Raw genomic sequence first — 26,287 nt, forward strand, 5'->3', positions numbered from 1 at the left:
CTGCTCATTAGAATAGGGGTGTCTTCACTAAATTCTGCTTTAGGTTTGCCTCCCTGAAGGTCCCCATTAACGACATTTGTGAAATAAATTTTCACTTCTTCGCCTGAAGTGCAGTTGAATTTGTGAAACACCTCCTCACTTGACACCTTCTCCTGATCTGCTGTGTAGTGAGGCTGCTGGTGCTTCGTGTCTTCGGTATGTCACCCAGGAGAGGGTGCACTTTAGTGCTGGATGACGTGGTTCCAGTCCTGTACTGTATGTGATGTGCTTCGGGATTCGTCGGGATGAAACGCGCTATAGAATTGCACGATTTATGTTACGAGTAGCTGTGTTAAGCAAATGTGATTGTATTATGAATTCTTTGTTTACGTGGCGTGTTTGAAATTGCAAAAAAAAAAACAGCTTGTGCGCAGCTTAATGACGATTTTTCAGGCAGGGGATTGGAAACTGTTATACTAAAATTGACAGCCTCTTATACTTTGTTTTTCCCGAACACATGATAGCCTCTGTTTCGTAACAGTTGTCTCGATTAGTGCAATGTAATTCCGGTACGCACCGCTTTTATTAGAAAAATGTAGGACACTGCGACTTTGTTTCTAGTCAGATCGACATAATGTTCGTGTACATAATGCAACATTTCACTGTACTGAAACAATACGTCTTTTGCCACCTTTGCAGCGCGAGTTGTCAGTTTACAGACATACTGACAATAAAGTGCTTTTGAAAATAGAAGAAGATAATGATATAGATCAAACGCATTTCTCTGTTGCTCAGGAAAGTTTTAAACGAACGTTGCATACAATTGTATTCAGTAGAAAGTTCATATAACGAAGATGGACCTTATAAAAATAACCTAAAGGTTGCTAACGGAATGGCCCAATTCTCTGACTTTGAGTATTAGGACAAACTGTATCTATAAATCTTTCGTAATTTTCGTGGGGGTTTCCAAAATACAAATGGAATACAAATGGAAATTCAATAAATGGAAATGTATTCACAAGCGTAATAAAATCATTTGATGATTGTCCAAATAGTTATTATAGCAGCACTACGTTCTAACTCTGTTCTTTTCCGGACAAGATTACAGTATAACACGTAACAGTTTGACACAGAGTAGAACACACTTTCTAAACACGACCATTTTCTCTCAAGGGGAGAAAAAAAGCAACTGCTTCTATCAGAGTCAACACAACTTCCCCGGGGCCCTACCTCTATCAGAAAGTTTTTAAAGAAAAAGGCGAGTTCCCTTTGTAGCGAACAGTCAATAAACACGCATGCGTTGATCACATGTTGCTACTTCTAGTAGAGTTGTGGAGTATAGGAATGATTGGTCTTAAAAATGAGCGACAAAGAAGCTTCCACGATGGCATCGAAGTGTGGACAGGATGAGTCAAACCTTGTTTAAAAAGGACTGTAACACAATAGACGTTGATTAAACGCCTGAACAGTGTAATGTTTACGTTGTGAACAGCTGACATCCGCTTTAATCGGGGTCAGCAAAAATCCCTTATACTAGGGGATAGGATCGCACTGAAGAGTTCACAGCGAGGAAGAGATTACTATGAGCAACGTTAAATTTTGGAACCAGCTGCAGGCTGGCAGCTCTGAGGTAGACTGGTGTGAGGGTAATTACCTCATTTACCCTGGCATAGCGGAGTTTTACAACACGGTCTGTATGCATCTCGATTTTTTAAATATCCTTTGTCCTTTCTGTTGTTGCTCTTTGTCAGTTTGCATTGCGTAGCAAGTTATGTTTTTCAACAGTTAACGTTTTGTTACAGCTGGCTTTGCACAGTAAGATACAAAAGAAAAATACAGAAATGCGGCACTGTAACAGGAAAGCAGCTGTTGCATTTACAAGATTGTTTAGCGAAGCTGAGATGTGGAGAGGTCAGTCTCGTTTTACTCTAAAGAGTTTTAAGATGATGAAGTGTCTTGGTAATGGGATCACTCTATGAAGATCGAAAGTGTCTTATTTTATGTTTTCCTAATGTCCTACCGTCACTTTCATCTTGTGCAAATCTATCGTGGAAACTGAATATTTAGTTTTCAGACAAGAAAATTGTACCGGATGTGTTTACTATTTATAATTACTGCGTGGAATGCTTTGTGGTTGATTAAAAAACAGGCTTTTCAGTTACTATTCTTGGTGAATTTTATTAGTCATTATTTGAGCTTCATGTTTCAAGGCAGATAGTCTGATACGGATAAAAAGCAACAAGTAATGCCAAACAGGACGAGTACTGATAGAGGGAAAAAAATATTTTTACTCGAACTTTGGAAATTAGTTTTGGAAACATTCTTTATTTTACCTTGTCAAATAGTATCCTAATGACTGTTGGTCAGCGATTATATAACAGTAACACATATAATGTCTTTGATAAGGAAGTGGTCTAAATGTTAACGCTCGCAATGGCAGTAAAATTAAAATGATACTGATACGAACAACCGCTGCAAGTTCATAGTTTTCTTTCAAGTAACAACAGTCATTGTTATTTGCAGGATGATAGACACATTACAAGTAAATTGAAAGTGTAAGAATTCCTTCAGGAATTCAGTGATCTTTAGGGGACAGGCCAAAGAATGAAAAAATGCAATGCCCATAAGCTACAACAGAGGAAGGAATGGCCATAGACTGTAATGGGACAGAAAGAAAAAAAAATCAACTCATAGCCTATAATCTCTCAATTAAATCATGAAACCGTAACTAAATTTCCTTGTAAATATTCCGATATTTAAAATGAGAGGCAAACAAGATTACTGATCATGAGAAAAAATAAAATTAAGTGTACAGTATCTAACAACAGCATCTTAAAAGTTAATATTCCTAACTGAATTTTTCTATCCATTAATACATTGGGATATAAATATACTAATGTACAAAATAAAAGTGTAGGACAGTTATTTACTAAGATAACCAAAAGATTTGAGAAGATAAGCATTAATTCTTCAGTAAACTATTCCAAAAGTTTTTCTGGCTTGTCATTCCATAAATTGATTGTCATTGTAAATGAACCCGTATGTTCTTGTTTCTTTTTTATTATGCTTTTTTGTTGTTTTGTTTTTTCTTTATCACTGTGTACAGCACCCTTAGGTTTTGGAAGGGTGCTTTATAAGTAAAAGTAAAAAAAAAACTCTTGTCATTTGACATCTGTTTTGTGCTTTAGGAAATGTAAAAGCAGTGGTATTAATCGGTTTTAGATTTCAGCTGGGGATATTAAGATATAAGCATTATTCTTCAATTCTCTCTTTTTTTCCATACTTTTTTCTGGCCTGTCATTTCTTAAGAAAGAATGATCATTTCACTTTTATGTTGCGTGTTAGGTTATCTACTAGCACAGGTATTTATGGTTTTAAGGTTTCAGTTGGAATTATAGTGTATGATCTGTTTTTATGTTCCTGTGAGCCTGTGGGCAATACTTCCCTATTGTAATCTATGGACATTTCAGTTTCTCATTCATTTTAGCCAGATCCAATACTTAACAATACATTTGTTATCTAAAGTCCTGCTGTACACTATCTGTTTTCCCAGTACTTGCAGAGAGATTGAGACTTTTCTCTGATGGTATACAGAATGTATTCATATAAGATATGAATACATTCAAATATACATATATACATTCAATATAAAACTGCTTACAATTTCCTTGCATAAAGTTTTCAGGCTCTGCTCATGAGATTTTTCTCATTTTGTTTATCATTCCAGATCAGCAACGTGCTGTTTTTTATTTTGCCACCTATTTTGATGTGCTTGTTCCGTCAGTATGCAACACATTTCAACAGTGGGATATATTTAATATGGGCTCTGCTGGTTGTTGTTGGTAAGTTGGCTGCCTGGACTGCCATGGCCTTATGTAACCCAAAGTCTAAGTTGCTCCCTGTACAAGTGACCTTTTGCTTACTGTTCCAAAACGTCAAAACAACCATGTGATGGATCACAAGGCCAGGACCTTTTAAGAAACTTTAGTTTTCCATTTCTAACGTAGTACTTATTAACATTATGCTGTTTTTCTTTGAAAAACAAGTTGATTTTCATGGAAAAAGTCAAGAGGTTTCAAAATTAGATTTATTTGTCCTGTGCCCCAGTAAAGAAGGACCATTACTTTAGTGGAACTGCAGCTGCTCAAACCTGAATTAGTGATGTCACCTTTAGATCCTTACAATTAACCTGGTTCTACAGTAGCTCTTATTACTAGAAGGTAAAGTTTCCAGATTGTTTTCTGATATTTTTTGTCCGGACCTTTCTAGAAGCAAAAATGTATAAATTGCTGTAGTTGACTTAGTAAAATGCTGCATAATACTGTATATTTATGTTAGCCACAATAAGTATTTATTAGAGCAAGTTTTAAAACAAGTCTTTTTTTTAAGTGAGTCCAGAAATGCTTGTTAATTTTGTGTTCAAGAATGCTTACCTATTGGAGCCGCTTAGTTGTGTATTGTTTCAAGCTTTTTCAAAAAGCTTTGATCCCACAATGACAGATTCCAGTACTTTTTCATGTTATCGTAAACAATTCTTAAATCGAATTAAGAGGTGTGTGAGTTTAATGACCAGAAATATAGTAGTCTTGAAATAGTGCTGTATTCATAGTATATGTGCAGTTTACTGTAATGTGTCTTTTGGAGCATCATCATTTAAGTACATAAGCTTAATTACTTCAGGATGTTTGTAAGTTTAAGATATATAGTGGAACTTAGTTTGGAATATATAGACTCTGTTATACAAAACATTCTTCATTACATCTCTTTGACTTGATGTTGGCTGGCTTGTTAATTCAGTCCATTTGACAATGGAACAAAGCAATTTAAAAATGTAATTCCTCTAAAAATAGTCTGTATTTGTTGGTTAACATGTTTGTTCCTTAATAAAGAATCAGGACTCCACTTTGTCACATTTACATTCTAACTGAAGTAGAGAAATGATGCAAGATGGATCTAAAAGTTGTAAATGTTAGAGTGAAATATGAGTCATCTTAACAAAGCTGTTGTTTGAAATTTGTCTGCAATGTGGCATAAAATGAACTATTCATCATTCATGCCAGAATATAAAAGATGTGGTATCATTTTAGCTGTCTGGCTAACTGTACATTTGTATTTATGTATCCACCTGTGAGCACCCACATCCATCTCAAAAAGTTCAGTATAAACCCACAAAACCTTAATACATTTTCTTCTCTTCTGACAAAGACCATCTGGTAAAGAAATCCATCTAGACAGTCCGGATTAGCCTGCCATACCATGTGTGACCAGATAATCCCTCAGCCATTTCAACTGGCATAACAAGTCCTGATTAGAATTAAATTTTGACTATGTCTTAACCATAGGCAAAATTCAGTAACCTAAATACTGAACTATTTCTAGTGGCAAACTCTGGCCTAGTAACTAGGCCGACTGTTGATGCCATCAGAGTGCTAAAATAAATATTGTTGATATTGTTAGAATTCAAACCAGGAATCAAAAACCTTGAGAGGGGCAGTTCAATTGAGCAAGCTTTATTCGATTTGCAGATTGGGAGATTGTACAGTGTACAATAGTACACTGTACAATGTACTATGTGACACACATAGTACATTGTGTACATAGTCAAAAAACTATGTGACAAATAGTTTGAGAACTATTTGTCACACGAATAGTTCTCAAACGTTAGAAGCAGACGCAGGAGCTTAAGTCGACCTTATTTGCGTCACGAAAGCTTGTTAATTTGACAAAAGGCTATTCATTCTAACGGATGTTTTGATTATGCGTTGTCATATCTCAGAAACCCTGTGAAGCACATTCTGTCTTCCACCCCCTAGTTACGCTCCCCTTTGTTTTTCCTTTCCTGCGTACCTTCTAGCGAGTCTGTCTTTCCCATTCTTGTTAGTGTGCTGAGCTTCCGTGAGGTCAAGGTTAGGTGTCTGGCCTGCACAGGCCCAGCCTTGCAGTGTTTTCGCAAGCACTTGCAGCATATGGTAAAGTGTTATCAAATAAAGACTTTTATAAAGGTTACAGTGAGAGGATGCCAATCTGCTTCATAGTTAGTAGTTGATTGATCCAAGGATCTTGGCGATCTGATTCTTGAAAGGTGTTAGTGCGTTGCCTCATGTTTTATCATTATCATTTAGGTACTTAGATTATCTATACTTATTAGAAGAGTAATGTGTTATAGCTTTGAAATGTGTGCTGCTGATGAGTTTACTGTCTGTGTCTGTGTTGATTTTTGTCTGTGGGGCATCCAGGGATGTATCTGCAGGTCTTCATTCCCATTGAGTTTCTGCCAGTGGAAATCATCGTGTCATTGGCTTAATTTTGCCACTTTAAGAGCGTCTCGCAGCTTTCAGGTGTTGCTGCTTTAAAGAGACTTAGACAACCTGTAAACACCCCAGCCCTTCAGCACCAGAACTGAACACCCTTGTTGATGTCCAGTCTGATGATGCATGACAGATAATTCTGTGACATGTTCTTTTTTGTTATGCCTTAATCCCTTCATGCCATATTTGTTTTGTTACAGTAACCTTACATCACATCAGTATTTGAATGACATTTGTTCTAATACCTCTTCGACAGGTGGCTACAAATGCTGTTTGTTAAAATAGCTAATTGCCTGCAATCCTTTATAGGTGCTGTCCTGTACATGGTGCAGCTTTGCAGTTTTACTTTTGTGGGGCACTTCTGTGTGAAGTGTGAAACCGGCATTTTTTCTTAACAAAGAATAAGTGTTCACTTACGAATATTTGCCAGTTCACTGGGGGCAGTAATTCCCCAGCTTTTTGTTCCAGAGGAGCTCTAAATCTTCAGTGGTAATTGATTACTTTAATTGATCCGCTTGCTTGTTTAACTCTTGATTAACTTGTTTCTGCACTCAGGCCTGAATTTAGAAAATTCCCAAATTCAAGGGTGTTTTTTTCAATACCTTCAGCGTATAGAACTCTTAGCTGCTTCTTAACTCTTGCATTACATCTGACTAAAATGCATAACAGAATTACTCTATGCGTAATGGAGATCCTTCTTCACTCTATCAGTCTTAAAAGACTCAAGACCTTTGAGATTTTGCCAGACTGCCTTGGAAGGCATGATTCTGTGTGCTTGAGGAGACAGTCAGTCGTGTCAGAATGTCAGAGCCACACGATATTAGCCTTTTCTTTAAAAAGGGACTATAGTCACAAAACCTCAGTTCTCTTTGTTTTTCTGTGGTAAAACTATAGTGTAGGTGTATAACCGATGTGATGCATTTCTCTAATATTGGCTGATCTACAGCAGTGGCACCATTTTAAGAGAGCGTCTTCTCTCAAGAGGTCTGAGATGATCTGGCAGCTCATTGAGTGGGAATGAAAAAGCCCTGATTAAATGTAGCTGTTCAATCATGAAGGTGTGACCACATGACAAGACATGTTTCAGATGAAGATGCTGAAAAAACAGTTTTGTTTATCAGCCTCTGCTTTCTTAAAATATAGCAAAACATTTTCTCAGTCTTCTATTAAATTATTTTTATAACCAGTTCTTTATAGTGATTGGTGTCTTTCATAAATCTTAGAGATTTCTTTTTATTAATTTTGTTTTGGGAAATTAGCGGCACATTTTAGAGGACACTAAGAAGCAATGGGCATTTTGCTCGGTTGTACTTGTGTTTTGATTAGCGAAATACAATCACGAAAAACAATTTTACAAATACTGAAAATGAATTCTGATTCAAAAAAGCAAAAAAGTCAGTGAGCTGTATTAAAATGGAAATGAACAAAAAGTGTTCTATTCTAATGTTCCATTATTCTATACTGGAACAAGTAATAGGTTTATTCCATGCTGAAAAAAAGAAGAAAGAAAACACAACATTTCGGCCGTGGAGCCTTCTTCAGGTGTGAGCATTATTTTATACTTTTGGGGAGTGTTGTTATGTTCTACAAGCTTGTATCCATGACTGTTTGACATACCAATAAACAGCATTTCATTCTGTAAATTGCTAAAAGAATTAATTTTTTCAGAAACTACTAGTAAGTGAGATCGGTGTATATCAGTGCCTTATTCCAGTAGTCACACCATGTGTTTCTTTACTAATTAGGTATTGGGTCTGTATACTTTCATGCGACCCTGAGCTTTCTGGGCCAGATGCTGGATGAGTTGGCTATCCTGTGGGTTCTGATGTGTGCTATCGGCATGTGGTTCCCCAGAAGATATTTGCCAAAGGTTTTCCGAAAAGACAGGTAAGGAAAAAAACTCAATTAAAAGGAAACAATTTGTGGGTGTATATGAGGATAAAAAATAGAAATGTATTCACATTTCTCCAAATTTAGGTTTAAATAGCTGTTGATTATATGGATTCATGAAGAGATGAATTGAAGTCAGGTACTTTAAAATGGTGTTTTTGTGGGTTTCATGGACTTATAAGCTGTTGACAAACAGATGAGTTACATACAGTAGTTACATTATGATCTCATGGTTTTGTCTCTGATGATCCACAGCAAAGTAATGAATATATAGTAAAAATATGTTGTACCATATATTATCCTACGTGTCATATTTTATCAATTATAAAATAGGTCCTACTAGTATTTGAAGTGGTATAATGAGCTACAATTGAATCCAAAAGTAATACTAATACCAGCTTTCCACATTCCAATTGGGTGTAATATACATACTGGGATGCCTAATCTTATTCACTTTGAGACTTTGTGATGCTGTTGATATATTATTTCTCATGGACTTACACATTTTTGAATTTCCCAGGCATGTTCAAACCAGAATAAGCTTACTAAGCACTTAAAATGGAATGCACTTTAATTTAAGATTTTTGTTTTGATTAACCATTGAACCTGTGTATGGAGAAAATACTTTGATTTAACAATTCAAACAGCAGAAGACTTCAACTAATCCCTCTAGATGTGGAGTTGAATGACAAAATCTATAGTGATACCGATACCGATGCACTCGATTTACGTATGTTCATTATGTTTTTCTGAGAGGCTTTGTATCATTTAAGTAACATCTGTGCCTTTTTTTGTAATTATTTTCAAGCAGCTGTTTAGGTTGGGTATTACTTTGAATTTATATTTGAATTACATTCTTACTTTCCTTTCCTGACTGATGTGGACCAGCAGAGTGGGAGGTTTAATTGAAGAATTTGTGTGGACTGTTTTGGAAAGGTATAATGGCTTTTGGGAAAACATTGTGTCCGCTGCTTATGATTATCTTAGTCTAATGGTAAACCTGTAGTTTTGACTGTTGTTTTGATCTTAAAAAGATCCTTATTGTGAATTGATGAAAACTGCAGTGTTTGAAATGTTGTGTGCATTTCAGCACCATCAGTCTCTGGTATTGGAAGTGCTCATTTTATACGTGCTCAATGCCCCTTTTCAGTCTTGTTTTTCCTTAGACATACCTCAGCACACAAATGGTCACTGATGGAGTGTTGTTCTCTCCACAGGGGGAGGTTTAAAATCGTCATCGCTGTTCTCTCGGGAATCACTACTTGCCTCGCGTTTGTCAAGCCAGCGATCAACTCCATCTCCCTGATGTCCCTGGGTATCCCCTGCACTGTCCTGCTCATCACGGAACTGAAGAGGTGAGGGCCGTCTCTGGAAACTGTCCCCTACAATCCCTGGGGTATTGCCCTCAGATATTCGGGCACCACAGCCCCGTGGGATGGAAGTCCTGAGCACAGACATATATACTGTATATATTCCTTGAACTGTGTAAAGCCCACAGTTTGATGGAAGTAAAAGCAACGAGTATGAAATGTTTTCAAGATGAAGTCTGTAAAGTTAGTGTCAGATCTAAATTGTTGTGTTTATATAGCATATGAAATGCTGTAGTCTATGTAGAGGGGGGTTTGTGATTTTGAGGGTTTGAGTTATGATCCCACAGATGGGAGCTTCACACCACTGGCTCCTCAGCCAAGCAAAGATAAATGTCTGAATTTGCAGGTCTTCTCAAAATGCTAATGTTATTACTGCAACAACCCATCATTGGTAGAATAAAATTAACCTCACAGCAGTCTAAACCCAGTCTCTTAGGCTTACATATTATTACTTATGAGGGTTTATTCTTAATTACTAGTTCCTATTTTTACATCAAAACATGGTAATATTGTGTTTTGGTTAACAAATTATTGAACAACAACCATTGTTTTTTGAGGGTTATTAACAGTGGCTACAAATCCTAATCCTGGAGGATCCAGGGTACTGCTGGTATCTAGTCCAACCAATAATTCAGTGTTTAAAGAGCTGAGAACAAATTTAAAATGGTGCCTGAAAAGGAAAACTTAAGGAGGCAGAAACTAAATCCAGAAGAAGCCACAATCTCCAAGATCAGTGTACTCATTTATAACATAATTTACCGCCTTAAGCCTTTCATATATTTACTGTGAATAATAGCTACTATTAATAATAATTAATTGCATTTTATTTAGCACTTTTCATCCCAAGAATACCATAGTGCTCTATTAATTTATAGCGAGCTGTAAATCTATTAGTTAAGTAATATTATACATTATACAATGTTATACACCTGAAATCAGTGAAAATATATCCTGCTTCTTTATATCTTCTGGTAAAAAGGAAGGATTAAATTTAGATTTGTATGTTTGGAATGATTACTTTTTCAGCACCCATTAACTTTCTCACATATAAAAGAGCTGTACAGTAATTTCCATATGGTTTTGGATGATGAGGGTTATTCTTCTGCAAGTGTGCAGCAAGTTTTATATGAGTTATTATAGAAACAAAGTTTCTAACAATTATGCCAATAGTTTCTTCCATTGTTTTTCTTATTGGCAGTTCTGTCAATTTGAAACGATTCTTCATCCCGGAACAACTCGTACGTCACCCACTTTCATCTAAGAGGTCAAAAAGTGATTCCTCAGCACTGATATTTCCAGCATACAGTATATAAATTTCAAACCACATCGTAGTACAGCTTTTTGGACTTGCTTTCTGGAAGCTAGTTTCAATTTACTGCTTTCTTCAAGGTCATACTGGGTAGTGTTGAAATCTCTCAAGTTCGCCAGATAAACAATTCTAATGGAACTGAAACAGCCAATAGTTAGAAAAAAAGAAGACTTTGTTCTTTTAAATTTTGTGCTGTGAACTTAAAGTATAGATTGGAATTTCATTTCATTGCATCGTGGGATGCAACATCTGTGAATCGATGTAATGTCGCTTCCTTCTGCGCTCAGCTGCACAGTCTTCTCAGTCTGTACGAGTCTTGATTGTTCTGCTGCACATTCCTGGCCGTATTTGTAATGCAAATTTACAATTTTTGCTGATATGCTTACATTTCTTCACCAGTTCATTTGGCCCTCCCTGATAAAATGACTGTCGAATGGATCAGCTCATTTGCAGAGTGAAAATATCTTAGCTAAAACCGTTTTCAGTTAAGTAAAAAAAAGCATCCTTTTTCCAAAACGTACCTTAAAAATGGTACCAGTCCCCTCGGATTATTTATCATGCCATGTGTCATGTCGGGATTATAGGATTTCAAAACTGGTGCCCCATATTTTTTCATAGATTAAAACAGAATTAATTTCAGATGAAGTGTGCGATAGTCGTGTTACACACCATTCAGTATAGAAGTTGTTAATTTTCTCAGGGTGTGTGGACCATGTGTTCTTCCCTACATCTTGGTAATCTTTACGTCTTTAAATGTAACTTTAATATAAATAGAAACATTATTTGTATAGCAGGGATTTGGCTCCATTCATTAGTATTTACGGAAAAGCTGCCCCGAGTGAGCCTGTTTTTTCCTTTCCTACCAGCTGTTATGCAGTTTTTACACATGATTACATTCATTCATTCATGAGCTATTGTTCTACCTGTTTAGGAAATTTGATGGTTTTTCTCTGATGTCAGCATCCTTAATGGCTTCTGAGAAGACTGGAGTCATTGTGGGGTTATCATGCTCTCCCTGTGTTGGTGTGGGTTTTTTCTTGGGTGCCCTTGTCTCTTCTTAAAGACATGGAGACAGATGAACTACTCTGGAGAAGCTGGGTAGCCCACATTATATGTACCCTTACTGGAGTGTCCCCCATACCCCTGTGCTTCATGATTGAGATATGAACACAAGCTTTCATAATGATCATGACTTGGGGAGTTCATTCTTATAGTAGCGTGTGGCATTCCAGTTTAAGAAGTGACTATAATAATGACCATTCAGCCACTAGAGGTCACCACAGTGGCCTTTAATTCCTGTAAACAGACTCGCAGGGTGTCTTATTTAATTGTTAGATGATTGGTGATCAGAAGAAAAATATTCATGCTCAGAGTGTGCAGTAAGGTTGAAGAATTTACCTTCTCGTTTGTGAGACACTCATTTTCAAAGTCATTATACTCTTTTTTTAAAGAAACAAAATCAATGCAAGTGCACTACAGACTAAAAGAAAGTAGAATTATAAAATATTGATGAAATTGTAAATGATGTCATACACAGTGTGAGGTGCAGTAGTTAGTTTTCTGAGCTTGTAACTGGAAGGTTGTGGGTTCAGATCCCAAGTGCACGTCCCTTGAGCAAAGGACTTCCCTGAATTGTTCCAGTACAGCTCTCAGCTGTATAAAGGGTTCAAGTAAATCACTGTGGGTAAAAGCATTAGACGTCGAGATAAGTAGTAAATCTCATGATATTAATAAGTGTTATCGTTTCTCTACATATATGGTTGTTTTAATCTAAAACTCTTTGTCATGACCTTCCCCACCCGAAGAAGGCTCCACAGCCAAAACATGTTTCTTTCTTGGAATAAACTTTTACTTGTTCCTTTGCAGCCTGTGCATGCTGACGCAGCTACCTACTTGAACTATGTAGTATAAAAGTACAGTAGTCATTTTTTAGTGATTGGTGGTCTCACTCTTGGAGTTGCTGTCCCACCAGGATAACACAGCACAGTGATTTTGTAATCTGTAGCTAAACATATACAATATTGCTCTCCCTGGACTGTGTTAATTAGCAACTGAATTTTGTGGTATGGCATGCACCATGCTGAAAAAATATAATTGCAGACATGACTTATTGCCAGCTATTCTTGTTTTGTTCTGCATATTTCAGGGTCCATTCGGATTTCCTGAGAGGAAACTCTAAACTAACCAGACATTTCCTGAACTGAAGATCTTTGCATCTTCCCTCACAGATGTGCACGTGCCTGCACACATGTGAAGTTGCGTGTGTGCACAGCTTCTGGTTTCTGTTCACGATTCCTCTAAACCGATTAGCTTACCTTGCACTTTGGTCACGCTCGTGAGTGAGCTTACAGCTTCCCTTTCCAGACATTTTTGAATTGTTTTCCATAGCTGTAGGCGCCATAAAAGCTGGGAGCTCTTTCAGTGATGATTTATACAAACCAGAGGCACAGAAAGTCTCAGTAATTGAAGGACATGCCCTCTACAGCTGTTGTGCTGTTTTTGTGTTGCCACAGAATAGCTGCTATGGTTTACAAGTTTGCCCTAAATTGACTTAATTTCATGCCTTTTAGCGCATTTGTGAGATGAGAAGCCATTCTTTTTGTGAAACAGTATGTGTGAAGCTCTAGTGTACTGTTATGAATGAATTTACAAAGAGCAGCTTTAGAGTTTTCCAATAACCCACAATAGGGCATAGAGTCTTTACTATATAATAATAACAATAATAATAATGATAATTGCTTACACTTATATAGCGCTTTTCTGTACACTCTACTCAAAGTGCTTTACAGGTAATGGGGACTCCCCTCCACCACCACCAATGTGCAGCATCCACCTGGATGATGCTACGGCAGCCATAGTGCGCCAGAACGCTCGCCACACATCAGCTATCAGTGGGATGGAGAGCAGAGTAACGAAGCCAATTTAAAAGGTTCATAATATGTCAGAAAGTAACTTGAGTCTCTTCTGAAAAAAATACATGTAAAGGCAAGGAAAGTTTCTTGCTGTTCTGTGATCTACAAATGCCAGGTGTAGAAATCTTTTATAGCAGGTCTTAAAGGATGTTGTGTCCATCTGTTTTGGTAAAAAACGTTTTCAGTAGCCTGGAATAATGTTTCTGATTACCTATTGACCAGAGTCCTGGAATTGCCTGGCACCTCATATATATTTTTAATTTTGAATACTGCAGTGTTGAATTTCTCATTTTTCTTCCACGACAAATGATTTTGCTTGGCTCACGCATTTAAAGGTATTCAGGAATGACTTGTGACACCACATCTGATCAGCCTGCTTTGCACACAAGTTCCGAGAGATGCCAAAGTCAGTATGTTTGATGGCCTGTGGATTGCTCCCCACTGTGTAAGTGCTCTGGCTGTCCAGAGCAGCTGAGACCCTCTTGCTTGTGGTAATGACCTTGTCGACAGTACATGCTGGAACAGGCCTGAATAAGGAGATCCTATCAGTGATAAGCTCAGAGGAGAGCAGCCATGTGCTAAGAATAGAAGGTTATCAGCCTCTGATAATTCCAACTCATTACAGCACCACTGGCATTGAGTGCTTAAAGCCATGACAGCATCAGTCTCTTTATCAAACCAGATGTTATCATGTTCTTAACTACCAGAATCTTCCTTTAGAAGTCCCTGATTGTTGATTGTTAAGCTCCTGACATTTGGTGTTTAATTTACTCTTACATACCTCCCTTCACCAGTAATTAATGCTTTTAAAGTTGAAGAAATTTAGAGAAATGTATTCAACGCCACCTGGGTTTTGGATGTTTGCTACAAATCTTTCAAATTCGAAACACAAATTTTTTTAGACAGTGTACATCCAATTATGCCCAAATAGTCTGTGCCATCAGATCTCGTGTTCAGCAGGTGGTGAAAGTGCAAATATAAGACAACAATTATACTAACGGCAAAATGTCAAAATTTGGATGTTACAGGAATTAACTGCGAGTCTGGGGAGAGAGATCAATGTCATCTTTCAGCTGTGCTGTAGTTTCTAAGGTGAAGCAATGAGCTAAAGAATTAATATCTTCATCTTTTGTGTTTAGATAAAATACTACATACCGTCTCTATCCTGAGCTCTGAGGCTATTTGTTCTTTATTTAGCTCTGAACAACAGAATTTGGAATGCGTCTGCATTACCCACTCTTGTGAGTTCCTCTTGTGTAGCTCAATGTTTCTTTATTTCTCTTCATCTGGTACCTTATTGGCTCACATTATCATGTTGTATAGAATAGACAGGATTGCTTCTGGTACCTGTGCCTGTCTTGGAGGTTCAATGGACTAGTAATTACTGAAGGCATGGATTAGTGTGTGTGAGAGAATCATTGTGTCTGTGCCTTGTGTATGTGTGAGTGAAGCTTTTTTTCCTCATTTGTGTTCCCTGTGTAATGCATTGGAAAGTAGAGACTGATTATGAGTGTAAAGCTGGGTTTAATATTTGGTTAAAGCAAATTGATAGATTTCAATTTACCATACGGTCTCTCTTTGAACTATGTTCTTATTTTTAATATTGACTTAAAAGATGCCCTAGTCAGGAGCGATGTGCAAAACATAGATTAAAACATTAAATAAAAACAAATCATTAAAATACAGAAGAGAAAGTAAAAAGCAGTGAGGTGGGTACTCACTGCTCATGTTAGAAGTACAAACTATGGTGTAGAGCAAAGTGAATTTTGTGCCCCGTGGACTAAAGAATAGGTAATGTACAGTGGTGACTGTCTACAAGAAGGGTGACAAAACTAACCCAAATGATCAAAAACCACGTCTGACGTCGATTACTTGTCAGCTTATAGAAACAATTCTTCAACCTAAACTAGAGGATCACCCCTATGGAAATAACTTTATGGTCAATAGTCGACATAAATTGAGAAAAGGCAGCTCTTACCTGACTAACCTGTTAGAGTTATTTGAACAAGCAACAACAGTATTGGATACACAGAAAGCACATGATATAGTGTATTTAAGAGAAATCATCAGTTTCCATTGACAAAACATGGTTATCAACCATGGAAAACCCCGAAGAGCATAAAAAGTGTTAGAATAACTATTGCCCTTTCTCCCAAACCCATTTCATACCAGTTGCTTTATTTTATGTTTTTTTTAGCCCACAGCTTTTTCACTCTGAGTAGCTGCTAGACTGTAAAGAAAAGGTTTCAATGGTGATGAACAGATTGTAAAAGCTGTGTGTTCTGCTGGTAAACCCTGAAGCCGCAAAAAGGCTGTTCCTTCTCAACTGTGCTCCGCTCGCTGCCCTGACAGGTGTGAGAATCCGCGCGTGTTCAAGCTGGGACTCTTCTCGGGGCTGTGGTGGACGCTAGCCCTGGTCTGCTGGATCAGTGACAGGATCTTCTGTGAGATGTGGTCTTCGGTAAACTTCCCATACCTGCATTGTGCATGGTGAGCGTACTGTTCATGTTCCTGTTCATTCTGCGTTGTCCAGTGGTTATTAATGTTAATGAACAATGAGGAAACTTTGCTAAAGAATGACAAGACAGGCCAAAGCTTTTCCATACCCATTCAAATTGTTACCAGCGCCCCTGTTTTGTCATTTCCATTCACATGCATGGTAAAAGCTGTGAGTACTGCTTGTAAAGCCTGATGCCAGAGTAGTTATATACAAAGATATAAATTGGAGGTGCTGGCTGCTCTGTAGTGCTACAATGAAAGAGTGGGTGGAAGGGAAGTTTGAGAAGCCAAGAGGACAGTGGTAATCTGTACAGGTATTACACACACATCTCAAATTAAGTTTCCTAACATCAAAACATTAAAACATTGCTCGTGTGGCACCGTGAGACTGGGAGACTTCAGAACTGGGTTCTCATCAGTCTGGTGCCCCACCAGATGGTTTTTGCGAGGGTGGGGGTACAGATATTTTCTGACCGCACTGCCTTCCTTCTGCAGGCATGTCCTGATCTGCTTGGCCTCTTATCTGGGCTGTGTCTGCTTTGCGTACTTTGATGCGGCCACGGAGGCTCCTGAACAAGGACCGGTCATCAGATTCTGGCCCAGCGAGAAATGGGCCTTCATTGGTGTGCCCTACGTCTCCCTGCTGTGTGTGCAGAAGAAGTTATCGGTGAAGGTGACGTAGGACTGGAGGCGGTCATTGCCCTGGAGCAGATGGAGAGAGTGCCAGAAATGTCTATTTTTCTGTTCACTGAACTACTACAAAGGAGGGATATGAAAAACTAGACAGTCGTGTAACAGCTTTTTAAACAAACTATTACTTTATAAGGACTGTTTCACAAACATTTCTGTTTGTTTTTTACTGAGAAAAAATCTTTGAACAAGAAAGAATATGATATGTACTTGCTCCCATTCTGAATTTATGGGAGTGTGGTCTGATTAATACAATTTAGGGATTAACTAGTTCTATAGAACAGTAGGTTATAGGCCACCCTGATGCATAAACTGTAGAGCAGTGTCTCTATCTGGGGATAGTTCCTGTTGCTGTTTTTTTTTTAAGACACTTGCGCTTTTTATGCAAAGCTGTTGCATAATTCAAAAGAAACATGGTGATTTCACACCATCTTGATTGTTGGTCACTGTTGATACACTTTTTACCCATACGGGTTTTAGTCAGCTTTTAAAAAATTCAGGAGTGCCTGCAGTAATGTCATTCAGACAATAACCTGCAAGTTACAGTTCTTTTACCCCTAAATGTATGTTTTTATCCCTAAATGTATTTTCCGTTTCAGTGTGCTCAGTGTTTACTTTGGATCTTCCTTATAGCAGTTCAGTGAGAGTTTGAAGTCACTGACTTTTCTGTGATCCTCAAGAGAGATATTTGAGTAAAACATTTCTCAATCTGTTTATATTTTTCAAGGTCATGTGACCGGCTGTGTATGGTCGAGTCCTTAGTTCGAGATTATCAATTGGAAACTTGTAGCTGTTGATGTTTTCAGTGATTTGGCTGCAATGATCAATGTATCTTGTATTGAGCCTAAGGGTTCCATATATGTCATGGCAATGGCAGTCATGTGACATGAAACAAGTATGGAGCAATCAGTATTGATTTTGCCCACAAAGCAACAAAGGAAAGCTGTGTTCAACATCCACTATGCTACCAGAATCGAAAAAAAAAAACAGATTGCACTAGATGTATTTATTTTTGTATTTTCATAATATTTAGTATTTTTAGCAGACTTTTAGAGAGAATATTGTTTATGAGAAATGTATTTCGTGTATGTGTTTTTTTAAATGCAATTATTTAATGAAACAGAAAAAACAATATTTAACATATTATATTTTTGGGTGTTTTTTAATTAAAATACTGTTTCTCAAGGGACAAGTGAGTTTTTTTTAAACACACACATATCCTTTTATTAACCTGTTTTTGCTTTGTGATTGACAATATTTTGTTTACTGGTGATGGCATGCCGATCAGTCTATCAATGCTGCAACTAACCTGGAAATTATGGTTATGCAAGCCTTAAGAGACAATGATCAATAAAATATTTATAGTAAAAAGAAATTTAGGAGCTATTTTTTCCCCCACAATTCTTTGTCTTTTAAACAATACCTACCTACATGTATGTGACAAAAATGGTATTTAGGGATAGCTTGGATGCACATATTTAGATGTTCTGTAATTTTTCAGGATTAGGAGAAGGTTCGTAGGAACCTTCTTAGGTTCACAATGAAAATTATTATTCACTCTGCTACCGACCATTTCTGTGCTGCATATGCAGTCTACCATATTATCATAAAATGCGTAGCTTCTCCTCAGGAATTCTTCAAGGTAATGTTACATTATTAATAGCTTTATTGTGAGCCGCCAATATTTTGTTATTTTTACCAGAATCCATATACAAATCCTTGTGTAATTGCTGCAAACTGACAAGAATGTAGGTTGTTCTCTGGTACGGTGGAGGAATTAGGTGTAACGTCAAGAACGCATTGTTAAAGGAAACATATGCAATTTAACTCTGTTGCTTTTCTGAGAAATATCTCTGGAACAGCTCGAGTCACTGACCTGTCTAACCATCTCCGTAGCTCGTGGGATTACTCCAGGAACATGACCTTTCCTCCGTTTTCACAGCAGCATATTTTTTGTATATTTTTGAGAAGTCATTAGAATCCCCACTGAAACAACATTCTGAGCAGCCTTCACATTCAAGAACATCTTTGCAGCTTCCTCTTGCAAAACAGTTGGCTCCTCTTTATAGATGTCGCAAGCCCAGTACTTCATTTGAAGGATTTTCTCTGATAACAGTCATATACAGTACTGTATTAATATATGTATCCTTGATGACATGATCACTGGAAGTAATGAGTTTTATAAACAGTGCCCTTCACATTTATTTTTACCTGTGATAACATAGCAACAAAACGCATAATAGAACAAGCTCGAGTTTGCTTAAAAATCTAAAAATGTTACACTCTGATTGTAATAGCATAACACGGAGCAAAGCCACATTTGCCATACACAATTGAATCACAGAAAACAGAGGTGTAACATTTATTAATATCTCTGCAACTCACATCTGGCAACCCACTGAAGCTAAGCAGGTGTGAGCCTGGTCAGTACCTGGATGGGAGACCTCTTTGGAAAACTAGGGCTCCTGGGCCGAGCGGTGGCTCTGACTGGAAGGTTTCCGGTTCAAATCCCGCGGCCAGCAGAGGAATCCTACTCCGTTGGGCCCCTGAGCAAGGCCCTTAACACTAACTGCTCCAGGGGCGCCGTACAATGGCTGACCCTGGGCTCTGACCCCAAGCCTCTCTCCCTGTCTGTCTGTGTCTTCATGGAGAAAAGCTGGGGTATGCAAAAAGATGAATTCCTAATGCAAGAAAATGTATAGGGCTAATAAAGAAACATTATTACATTATTATTATTATTATTATTATTATTATTAACTAAGGTTGCTGCTGGAAGAGGTGCTAGTGTGGCCAGCAGGGGGCGCTCACCCTGTGGTCTGTGTGGGTCCTAACGCTCCAGTATAGTGACAGGGACACTATACTGTTAACAGGTGCTGTCCTTAGGATGAGACGTAAAACCGAGGTCCAGACTCTCTGTTGTCATTAAAAATCCCAGGGTGTTTCTTGAAAAGAGTATGGGTGTAACCCCAGTGTCCTGGCCAAATTTCCCATTGGCCCTTACCAATCATGGCCTTCTAATAATCCCCATCTATGAATTGGCTTCATTACTCTGCTCTCCTCCCCACGGATAGCTGGTGTGTGGTGAGCGTTCTGGCGCACTATGGCTGCTGTCGCATCATCCAGGTGGAGCTGCACATTGGTGGTGGTGGCGGAGGGGAGTTCTCATTACCTGTAAAGCGCTTTAAATGGAGTGTCCAGAAAAGCACTATAAAAGTGTAAGCAATTATTTTTCTTATAAACCAGAACTAAGTCTTATAGTTAGCTTTTCAGACATCCTCATCACTGATGTATTTGGAGTGAAAAAGGCAAAGCTCATGCTATGAAAACACTCACGAACTAAAAGATGTGCCAGGAGAGTCTGACCAAACAGCTGCTTCACTCTGAGAAGATGCTCACGTTTGAGTTTGACAGGAATGTCTTGCCAGGGTATAAATACCTACAGTAGCTGTGACCATCCCAGACAGGAACATGGTACATTTAGTCCAGCTTCTGACAAATCAAGACATGAATATGTTCCCTAGGGTAATGTTTTTCCTTTTTATGTTTGTCTTTTTCCACTAGGCTTGACAAATCAAATTGTCTCTTTACCTGTGTGAAACCAACACTCTAGTGCTTATGCAACAGTCTAAAGCACTCAAATCACCTTTTCCATGAATGATAAATCAAAAAGAATCAATCTGATCACTAATCTTCTAAAATCATAGGGATATGTTTCCTGGTGCTCTATACATTATACACAATGTATGTTTGGGAACAGCAAGTAGGAAGGCTGCTTCTTTCTTCAGCCACAAGGTGGAACTAAAGATATTTTTTCAGTAGGTCTAATGTATTGGAGGATGAATATTAAAATCCTTACAGACTTCTATGATATTTAAAATGAATTACCTATGTAGTTTTATTTTTATTCTAAGAAATGTCTAATTCTTAAACCCAAACCACTTTCTTTGCAGAGGGCAATTCTCACACCTCACTTCTAAAAGGTGAATGGCCATACTGCAGCACTCTATGGGATACAGAGCCTAGTAATTTGTGCAAGTTCATCGGTGACCTTACGTCCCATTGCCCTCTCTCTGCACTCTCTCCTGTTTTGCGTCTTGTAAACACCTGTTTCTCAAGTGAACACTGCATCCCAACTGAAATGCAATGTTTTTTTTTTTACCACAGTCCTGGCTCTTTGAAAAGTCAGAGTCATACTTTTAGATACAGTAGGTAGTAACTGTACATCAGGGCACCTTTAACACCTACCTGTATTAACGTCTTAAACTAACAAGTCTCAACAGTAGATAACAGACCACAAATTGTACTAAAAAAAAAAAGTGTTTTTACACACAAGAACACTCATAATAGAAACTATACTCGACAGAACAATTAAGAGTAAAGTGAAAGAAAATTCATAGAAACAATATTTTACTATTTACTTTTATATTCAGTGTTTATTCACAAACAGCGAGGTAATAAAACAAATAGAATAAAAGTACATTTACAGCAAAAGAAACACTACCAATAAATAACACTCCATTACAAAAAACAGAAAACAATTTCAATAAATAACACTTTACTTACAATAACTGAAAGGGAATATGCACAAGTATACATATACACAGTGTAGGTATGAACAGCAAATTGTTTCACAGATGGGCACTACATCATCCTGGTCAATCGCACACTGTATTACTATAGGCATATTTCTTCTACATATACACCCAAGATTTTAAATGCACACTTTTTTAAACAGAAGACAGATTGTACAGTGATCTGCTCTTCCAATATAACTTTTAATAGATCTTCAGAGTGCTTTTGTTGTTTAAGGCTCTGCCTTTACAGCCCAGAAGACATTGCGTGCAGCCTCTCCCACACTCGGGCTCTGTGCTCTGGCTGGAGGCAGGGCTCAATGGCCACGCTGGTCTGCTGGACCCGCCTCTGGAATCTGTCCCGGTCTCTGGCCATTTCCTGCCAGCATGCTCCACTGCGTGCGGCACGGCTGGCAAAGGCCCACACCACCAGGGGGCGCACCACCACAGTATCGCTGAACCGCACCTGAAAGATGAGAGCAAGCTTACTTCTGCTGCTGTGCACCAGTCTAGCCTAAACTACAGTTTTCAGCAAACAGCTTGAGCAAGGCAGAGACACTGGGCTCATAAACTTCAGCAAGAGGTTCTGTCCACCATTTTCTAAAAAAACAAAAAGCTCATGTACGAAACTCCTGATTTACATTTGCCTTTCGGTTTCTAAACCAACATGTTTTGTTTTGGCAGAAGCTGTAAGTTTCCAGCTGAACTCCTATTATTACTTTGAGCTTTAATATTAGTCACTTTTCAGAACTAGGCTAAACCAAAAATTCTCTGCTAGATTTTTGGGGCAGATATGTATCTAGAGCAGCAGCTGCATTAAAGAAAGGATTGAATTTAAAGCCAGACCTCAGTGAAAGGAGCTTTGTTACACCATCAGAAACACTTTTGAAATGGTACACACAGAGGTCTCCTACTGAATTCTTGATTTAAAAGGCTGGAGGATTCAGGCATCTCCAGATGGAGAGCAAATAATTAATGATCATCATAAATGATTAACTGGATGTATTCCTATATCTTTTACTCTGTGAGGGAAAACCAGTATTGCCAATATATACTGGGTCTGGTCACATGGTTTGTGACTAACCCGTGACACTCCCAATACTTCCAGTCAGCAGACTGATGACAACAAGCTACAAAACCAGCCCTCTCAGCATGCCCCTAACCTGATGATTAAAAGCTGCCACCTTAATTCTTCCCAACCTTTCCATTAAAAAAAAAAAACTACTGCTCTCTTCGCAGAATTACCAACTATCAGAACTGACTTTTCTCCTTATCGAAAAGGTGTTCACTAAGGTTGGGGAAATAAAACCCCAAAACATTTCTTGTGTGACTACGTAGAATTCAACATTTAAACAAGACGTCTAATGATTTGCTTTCCAAAGCTGAACTACCCACGGCGACAACTTCTTTCAGCGAGGTTAATGAATTTGGCAGGACAGCAATAGCCGTGCCTGTTTACACCATTTCAGCAATAACCGTCCCCCAAAGCCTTAGATCCCTTATGTTGGGGTTTCCTGCTCAGAGCAAATTCGTTTTCCTAACGTTACACCTTCCCCTTCTCTTCTCCATACGTACACACTTGGCTTCTTTCTCTCACTTACATCAGTGTTGCAGCAGAGCTCCTCCCTTACCATATCAAACAGCATCATCTGTCTGTCTGGTTCACAACACCCTTGGTGACTAAACACTCTTTCAGCTCTACGCATCACCATGTCCTTCCACGCATGAGGAATAACATTCCATGACAGCATCTGGTCTCAAGCATCTGTTTAGGCAGCCTGCTGACCCTGGCACTTCTCAATAATTAACCACGCTGGTAAAGGCTCAGCTCTGATGTTATACTCATCAGCTCCTCTTTACCTTCTTGCCTTCGATCTTCCCTTCCTGCAGACGGCAGCAATCCTTCCCCTCCTGTACATTTTTCAGGCCGCCGTCCTCTCCTTTCCAGCTCCCAGGAGGCTCTGCTTCGCCAGTCTCCTCGCCTTCCTCACTTTTCCTTTTCTTCTCCTTTCCACAGGGACCCAGGAATGCAAAGGGATTGTAAGGGTCATCACTCCGGAGGAACGACTCCCATAGCTCAGCTGTGGCCTCAGGCATCTCGTCGCTCATCCCAGACTCATCTTCCCAGTTTTCTTCATCTTCCTCCTCCTCTTCCTCTTCTTCTTCTTCATCTGACCACTCTGCATCGTCTTCGTCCTCCACACCCTCCGATGGGCTCAAACTGGATACACGGCTCAGAATCCTGTGGGAAACCCAGCACTCACCAGGGGAGGAGAAGCTGCTCTTGGGAACAGTGTCCAGGATTCCTTGGGAGCAGCTACCAGTCATACTGCCCGGATCCTCGCCCTTCAGATCACGTTCCGCTTCCAGTTCCTCTTCTGAATCCCATTCTAGCCAGTCAGAAATGTCCCTCTCCCGTAGGCCATCCTCATGCCCGGCCTGCCTCTTGCCCAGGACTGTGGGCACTGCCTCACTCTCTCGCCTTGACTGTTCACAGGACATCATGCTTCCGCTGGCTTTATCCGACAGAGTGCGGGAATAGGAGTGGACTTTCCCGGCAAGGAATGGTGACATTTTGGGTCTGACGAACACCAAGGCATCCATGAAGCAGTTCAGGATTTTGGTCACTGCTCCCCAGAGGAAGTGCAGGGATTGCCGAAACACCTTGTACTCCATGATTTCTGTAAGATTCACCTCTTGTTTCTCTCCAGTGACGTACCTGTGCGTCACATGGGGAAATAGGGCATTCCCCTCACTTGGCATGATATATTTCAGGGGGCACAGGTAGGAAGCCAAGCAATGACCCGGAGTAGGATTTAGGGATAGTCTGTCAGGACCCATTATACCTGGATGGGAGGTAATGAGAAAAAATAAGTTTCTTTAAAGCAAATGGTCAATCCTGTAGAATAGAGATGCACATACAGTATACAGATAACATTAAAGTAAATAATAAGACTGGGATTAAACTAACTTCATACAATCCATGCTTCATGCTCAATCAATATGAATTCAGGGAGAAATTTCGTTTCCAGTCAGTGGTAGTCGCAAGAGTTAAGAGAAACACTGCTGATGGTGTTAAACTCACATATAAAATGCTTAAATTAGCACTCGTATCAAGAGAATAAAAATGGCCCTGATACAGGCCCGTTTAAAACAGCTTTTGTAACTAAAGAAATGTACTGTTTTTAAGGGTTTCAGTTTGCCAAGACCCGAGATCTGATTAAAACCTAACAGCCTCTGATGGGCTGTGGAATTAAGTTACTTCTTTCTCTGACGCACTATAACATTCTTCTAAATCGTTTAAGTTTTACACTGACCGGATTCAAGAATTAGATCATATAGTTTTGTAAAATTAACATATTTATCTGATACATATTCATGGAAATAATTATAACTACAGCAATCAAGTAACAGAATTTTCAGATTTCCCTACCTGTTCTTACAGAAACCATTCTCAGCCAGTAGTCTGAAAGTGACTCCAGCGGGGGTCAGGTGCACTCCGTCTTTTATGATTAAATCTGGCTTTCTTTGCAGGTACAACCGCAGTCGCCTTCCAGGAGAAAATCAACACGTCTTCCGAGTCAGACGAACAGCCCATTTTCCACGGATTCTCGGCGTAAACACTCTCAATAGACAACATCCAGCTCGATTTACTAGATCTCATTTTTCTCTTTCTTTGAAGAAGCGTAAACTGAGTGTTGCAATCAATTACATCAATATATACAGTACGAAGCTTTTACGTCACATTGAGGAGGAGGAGGATGCGTAAATTCCCGGATTTCTCAAATGCTCTGGCCAGTCAGCGCTCCTGTTGCATTTTCGTGACGTTTCTATAAGTGTTTTGTTGTGTAAAGCGTGAAGTACGTGCGTTGCGTCACCGTTTTTTATAGAATGGGAGTAGAACACAGTTTTGTTTTTCTTTCGGTGTTGTTATGATCTCTGTAGGTATTTTTTTGTGACGGATATTCGTACTTTATTTTCGGTTTAGACGTTTAATGCTGACAGGAAACCCCAGGAAATTTCGGAATATCATTCTTTATACAACAGTGTTGTCTTTAGCATGAAGGGTAACTCATACAACTTAAATGTTTACCTTCAAAACAACAACAAAAAATGAATTATAATGTAAAATGTAAAAATTATCAGAGTTTGCCATTTCACACAAAAACTTCGCTCATAATGGAGAAATAAATGCATCCACATGCAATTTCTGTAGTTTAGCACTGTGAAATGGTTATATTTGCAAACTGCACTTTTTGAGGATATAGCTTTGGTACAGTACATCTTTTTCTATGAAGAAAAATAATCATCATAATATTTAAAAGAAAAGATATTGCAATAATGCACATGGGCTTGTTTAATGTTTGGTCCTTTTCAAACATGGAATTTCATGAGAACTCACAAGGATATTGTAACCCTGAAGTCCTGGCCAAATTTGACTTGTTCTCAGAATTAGTTGTATTCGCCTAAACACATTGAATAAGTTAATGTGTCACAAGAAAATCCAACAGAAACAAGTAAAATAAATGGCAGGGCCTCTGATCTTAAGATGGCTTTTACAAGGTGGTGTGAATGGTTGTCTAAAACTTTCAAAAAGGTTCACTGACCAGATATACTGTATTAGAGAGAACCATTTTAACTGGTCATAGATGTACTGTGTGTAATGTCTATTTCATGGTGAAACAAGAGACTTTGAGAGTCCATGAATGTAAACAAGAATAGGACAACTCACATGACCCTGATGGTACTGTGAAATTGC

The 26,287-nt window shown here is 38.6% G+C and overlaps 2 protein-coding genes across 3 annotated transcripts; one reads left to right on the forward strand and one right to left on the reverse strand.

Annotated features, from left to right (window-relative positions):
- Nucleotides 1–1,283: 1,283 nt before the first annotated feature.
- acer2 (alkaline ceramidase 2) lies at nt 1,284–18,142 on the forward strand. Of its 2 annotated transcripts, none has more exons than XM_006629644.3 (6): nt 1,284–1,669; nt 3,707–3,821; nt 8,033–8,174; nt 9,395–9,532; nt 16,121–16,258; nt 16,763–18,142. In XM_006629644.3, the coding sequence occupies exons 1-6, from the start codon at nt 1,562–1,564 to the stop codon at nt 16,947–16,949; spliced, it is 828 nt and encodes a 275-aa protein (XP_006629707.1). In that variant the 5' UTR covers nt 1,284–1,561; the 3' UTR covers nt 16,950–18,142. The 2 variants fall into 2 exon arrangements, with proteins under 2 accessions (XP_006629707.1, XP_015200448.1); XM_015344962.2 differs by lacking the exon at nt 1,284–1,669 and adding an exon at nt 1,685–1,890.
- A 3,220-nt stretch (nt 18,143–21,362) lies between these two features.
- ppp1r15a (protein phosphatase 1, regulatory subunit 15A) lies at nt 21,363–25,320 on the reverse strand. Its single transcript, XM_069189625.1, has 3 exons — nt 24,962–25,320; nt 23,389–24,374; nt 21,363–21,994 (listed from the first exon to the last, which is right to left on the reverse strand). The coding sequence occupies exons 1-3, from the start codon at nt 24,978–24,980 to the stop codon at nt 21,776–21,778; spliced, it is 1,224 nt and encodes a 407-aa protein (XP_069045726.1). The 5' UTR covers nt 24,981–25,320; the 3' UTR covers nt 21,363–21,775.
- Between the last annotated feature and the right edge of the window lie 967 nt (nt 25,321–26,287).

The sequence above is a fragment of the Lepisosteus oculatus genome, chromosome 1 (assembly GCF_040954835.1).
Source record: "Lepisosteus oculatus isolate fLepOcu1 chromosome 1, fLepOcu1.hap2, whole genome shotgun sequence".
NCBI lineage: Eukaryota > Metazoa > Chordata > Actinopteri > Semionotiformes > Lepisosteidae > Lepisosteus > Lepisosteus oculatus.

Coding starts and splice junctions, on each gene's coding strand:
- acer2 (XM_006629644.3), top strand. CDS start 1,562: ATGAGCAACGTTAAATTTTGGAACCAGCTGCAGGCTGGCAGCTCTGAG. Junction 8,175..9,394: donor AAGGTTTTCCGAAAAGACAG/GTAAGGAAAAAA, acceptor TTCTCTCCACAG/GGGGAGGTTTAAAATCGTCA. Junction 16,259..16,762: donor CCATACCTGCATTGTGCATG/GTGAGCGTACTG, acceptor TTCCTTCTGCAG/GCATGTCCTGATCTGCTTGG.
- ppp1r15a (XM_069189625.1), bottom strand. Junction 21,995..23,388: donor GGAAGATCGAAGGCAAGAAG/GTAAAGAGGAGC, acceptor CTCATCTTTCAG/GTGCGGTTCAGCGATACTGT.